This window comes from Chinchilla lanigera, unplaced genomic scaffold, assembly GCF_000276665.1.
Source record: "Chinchilla lanigera isolate Chin_1 unplaced genomic scaffold, ChiLan1.0 scaffold00093, whole genome shotgun sequence".
Classification (NCBI taxonomy): domain Eukaryota; kingdom Metazoa; phylum Chordata; class Mammalia; order Rodentia; family Chinchillidae; genus Chinchilla; species Chinchilla lanigera.
In genome coordinates this window covers 3,785,657-3,790,482 of record NW_004955494.1, presented here as the reverse complement: position 1 = coordinate 3,790,482, position 4,826 = coordinate 3,785,657, and the positions used below count along the sequence as shown (strand labels likewise).

Sequence of the window (4,826 nt, the reverse complement as noted above, 5' to 3'; positions counted from 1 at the left end):
GTTTGAGGCCAACCTGGGCTACAAAGTGCGCTCAAGGTCAGCCTGAACTGCATAGTGAGACCCTGTCTCAAAAGACCAAAAAAAAAAAAAAAAAAAATACAAATCATGCTAGGGCAGCAGATAAACACTGGGACTCTGCTTGACTGAGAAATAATGATCATCTGGGACTGGGGATTTAGCTTAGCGGCATAGTGCCTGCCTGGCAAGCGCAACCTCGTGAGTTTGATTCCCGGTACCGGAAAAAAAAACCAAAAAGAAAAAAAGAAAGAAAGATATAATGATCATCCTAATTTTATATCCAGTGTATGCCATAAAGTCAGTGCTATAGAAGAAATGTCCATATTTACATAGCTAATATTTCAAATTTATAATCAGTATCTGAAACATAAATTGTATCTTTTTGAGACTCTGTTTATAGGATAAATCTTGTTAAGATATAGTATTTTTTTCCCTTCAGGATGATCGTTTAAGAGAGCCTCTGCAGAAACTGAAATTGGCTGTTAGCAATGTCATGCCTGAACAGCTGTTTAAATACCAGGAAGACTGCCAGGCGCGTAGTCAAGCTAAGTGTGCCAAGTATGTGCTGCTTCTGTCTGGGTGGGCTTTGGTGTTGGAGAGTCAGGCCCAGCTGTCAGGGGTTGGTTGTAAGTGGCCTTCATCCTCAAGTAGAAATCCATACACACAGCTCAAATGGTAAAGGGAACGTTTTCTGAATGACGTGTTACTCCCCACTCAGTTACTTTGGTTTCAAAGACAAAAGGCTTTGTCTGTTGATTTAGTGCGTGGATGTGATCCAAGCAAGAACCAGCACTGGTGAAACATTTCACTTACTGACAACCTCACTAGTTTGGGCTGGACACAAATAATCTGACCTAAAAGATGAGTGTCTGTGCTTTTTATAATAGTTGGAACACCTTTTACAAAGCTGCTTTACAATTCATTCCAAGTTCAAAGTGTTATATGGAGGGATAGTTTCTCTTCCCTTTTGAGTTAACATTCATCTAAGCAAGTCAGCTAGTATTTATGGAGCACATTATAGGCAGTGTGGGGTTAAAGCTTTGCTTCATAAAACTTTTTTTAGGTTGCAAACAGATGAAGAGCGAGAAAAAAATGGATCAGAGGAAGATGATGATGAGAAACCAGGAAAACGAGTCATAGGACCAAGAAAGAAATTCCACTGGGATGACACCATTAGGTGAGATTTCAGCAGTTCTCCACCTTTAACCAAGTACACAGCACAGAAGTAGAGTTTCCTAGAAGGAATCCGTGAGCAGAAGCCTAGATTCCAAGGGACCCAACATGAGTGCTTAGGAAAAATATATTCAAGTGCACAGTAGTCTGGTCCTAAATCTGTCCTTAGAATGTTTTCACTTTTGTTTTCATATACTATTTCTTTTTCTTTTTTTTAATATTTCTTATTGATAATCTAATAATGGAATATTATAATGGTTTCAGAAGGTCAGGTACTCCATATATTTGTACAAATCAGCTATCTTGTCAGTGATTCTGTACCACACACAGGTACAGAATCAGTCCTTGGTATGTTAAATAAAAGTATCAAAGGAAATTATTTCATGCTGGGGGGTTTGTAGTACAATGAATAAGAAATGTTAGAAATCAGTTACTTTCATGTGATTATCTGAATTCTTCAGATAATATTACTGCTGTCAGATTTGTATGCTTATTTAAAAATTGTTTCAAACGTAATTATCCTCAGCGTTGTAGTCAGATTTATATACAAATTATATAAGAACTATATAAATTGTATGTATAAGACTACATATAAAATTTATATGTATTTTAACTCTTTTTAGATCTTTGTTATGTAACCTGGTTGAGATCAAATTGGGATGCTATGAGTTAGAGCCAAATAAAAGCCAGTCTGCTGAGGATTATCTTAAATCCTTCATGGAGACAGAGGTAAAGCCCTTGTGGCCTAAGGGCTGGATGCAGGCAAGGTAAGAAATGTGACTTCCTGGATTCTGCTTTACCCTTTCATTCTGCTGTTGTTAATGTTACCCACGCATACAAATACACACATGACATTTTGATAGGAAGTTAATGTGTCCAACACCCTCTGTAGTATCTCAGGTATTCTCTGCTTCGCAAGCTAAAAGCACTGTAAAAGACAAAACAGTTGGACATAGAAGTAAAGACAGAGACATAAAGGTGATTAAGCATGGTGGTGCACATCCATAATCCTAGCACTCTGGGAGGCCGAGGCAGGAAGATTCCTAGTTGGAGCCCAACCTAGGCAACTTTTCCATTTGGCGAGATTCTGTTTCAGAAAATCATTTTTTTACTGACTACTCTTTTGTTTTGAATCTGTAAGTAGGGAAAAAGGGAGAAGGAAAGATGGTTTTAAACTTTGGGGAATAATATGTAGATAGCTTAATACAGGATGTAGAGCATAGAACAAGAAGTTCTATAGAATATAGTATATATTAGTAAAACTTTTCCACTTTTAAAAAAAATATATAGTACAGTCAGTATCTCAAGTGAAGAGTAGTCCTATTTAAAGTCTCAAGAGTTTTAAAGGGGTAAAAATTAATAAATTTGACTATCTCAACCCATTTTCTTAAAAGTGGTCCGTCTTAAATTAACAGAAAATATCTTTTCTGTTGATCTGTTAAAAATTTTAAATAGAGGAATATGAAATTCTCCATAAAATAAGTTGAGTGTATTGTACCATTACACTCTACTTGGTAAGTAAAAAAGGAATAGCCTATTGAAAACCAAAAGATTTTAAAAAATAAACCAGCCAGATGTGGTAGCAAAAACCTGTAATCCGGGGCTGGGGATTTAGCTCAGCGGCAAAGCGCCTGCCTGGCAAGTGCAAGGTCGTGAGTTCAGTTCCCGGTACCGGAGAAAAAGCAAAAAAAAAAAAAAAAAAAAAAAAAAAACCTGTAATCCCAGCCCGCAGGTGGCTGAGGCAGGAGGATGGCTGCAAGTTTGAGGCCAGCCTGGGCTACACAGAGTTCAAGGCCAGTCTGAACTACAAAGTGAAACCCTGTCTTTAAAAAAAAGGGAAGCAGTTATCATGTTGTTACCTGCTATAAAAGGTAATTTTGTCTTTTTAATTTTCAGAATGCTGTTTAAGGAAAGCCGAAGTGTACATAATCACCTTACTTCTGCTCCGTGAGTAAATGCAGACTGTGTTTCTTCGTTTTTATTCACATTACGGCTTTAGTAAACAAAAATATCATGTATCAAATGCTAGTTCAAATAGGATTTGAACGTACACTTAGGGAATCTCCATTTTATCTTACGTTTTTTAAAAAAATCATTTGACCCTGTCAGAGCATATCTGTTGAGCTAGTTCTTGGGCTGTTCTCCAAAACCCCATCAATCCAGATGGGACGGCCCAGGTTCTGGTGCAGGGAGCTGTGGAAGCAAGCAGACCCCGTGATTTCCCTTTGTTCCTGGCCTTTGGTGCCCCAGTGTTTTAGATTCTTTTTGTTGAGCTCTTATCATCTGCCTAGGTGACTTATCTCCTGCCCTGAACTCACAGAACTTTTCTATACCTACCTGCCTTGGCCTGGGGGAAGATGTTAGTCTACAAAAACAGCCTATTCTTAGCTGTCTCCTCTGTAAGAACTGGATGTTTTGTTAGTGAGATGATTTTTTTTCTTTCTGTGCTGGGGTTTAAATCCCGGGCCTAGCACATGCTGGGTAAGCACTCTGACACTGAGCCACACCCCAGCCCAGTGAACTGAAAGAAAGATCTCATCCTCTTCATGTGTAGGAAGAGGGCAGTTTTGCCTATTGTTGGGCTTTTGGTGACTGCTGGCCAACTCCACAGTTGTATTTGCATCTACCAATTACGAATGCTCCTCTATAGCCTGCAAGTATAGTATTAAAGAATTATTAAAGTATAAAATTACTGAGTTACTGAGAATATAGAGTACGCAGTGTTCTGCTAAGACATCTGATTATATCTTCTGGGTAACATTACAGAATTTCCAGAGGGAGGGAGGACAGTGGGGAGGGGAAGGGAATAACAGCATCCAGATGTGTCAGGTACATAGACCTATGCCCTAAGATGAATGTAAACACATATTGCAAACATGTGCTAACAACAAAAAAATTTTAATTCCTTCTGTCAGATATAGTTATAATAGATGGAATATTTTGGTTTTTAGGAAGGATGTGACATCAAGGACCTATTCTTTTGAATGTGGCTTTCAGTTCTTATTATTCTTGGGTTTGTTTTTGTTTTTGAGATGGGATTTCACATTGTCCAGGCTGGTCTTGAACTTCTGGGCTCTAGTGATCCTGCCACCTCTAGAACAGTTGGGATTACAGGCATGAACCACTATGCTTGGCCCTTTTTTTTTTTTTGGTAGCTCGGTTTTATACATTATAGGTTTGTTTCATTGCAAATAATTATATTTGTGTTTATGTGTATTTATGTAAATATTTATGGCCTTTAGTTTTCCTGAAATTCTAAAGCCACATATGCATTATAATTCAGGTATAAATAACTCACACTTTTAATCCTAAAGGTGTTTATATGAGATGTTCCCTTCAGCTTTTTTTTTCCTTTAAGTGGCTGAGACTATGGGTACATGCCACCACACCTAGTTCCCCTGAACTTGTTTTTTTAATTTTTTTTTTAATTGGGAATTGAACTCAGGACCTCACACTTGCCAGGCACGTGCTGTGCTGCTGAGCTACGTCCCTAGCCCCCTCAGCTTTTTAAAACAGCCTCATCAGTTGTGGTGGCACATACTTGTAATCCCAGCACTCAGGAGGCTGAGGCAGGAGGATCACCATGAGATCAAGGCCAATGTGGGTTATATAGTGAGTTCAAGGCCAGCCTAAAC

At 38.4% G+C, this 4,826-nt stretch overlaps 1 protein-coding gene across 7 annotated transcripts in view; it reads left to right on the top strand.

Annotated features, from left to right (window-relative positions):
- The window catches only part of Ubn2 (ubinuclein 2), a gene marked incomplete at its 5' end in the record, with an annotated part of 93,761 nt that overhangs the window by 37,692 nt on the left and 51,243 nt on the right, over positions 1-4,826 (top strand). For all 7 annotated transcript variants that reach the window (XR_001231311.1, XR_001231312.1, XM_013504949.1 and 4 more), the window contains 4 exon segments: positions 458-576; positions 1,082-1,195; positions 1,815-1,958; positions 3,088-3,138. Coding sequence is in view for 5 of the 7 variants with exons in the window: in XM_013504949.1 (XP_013360403.1) it covers positions 458-576; positions 1,082-1,195; positions 1,815-1,958; positions 3,088-3,138 (428 nt within the window).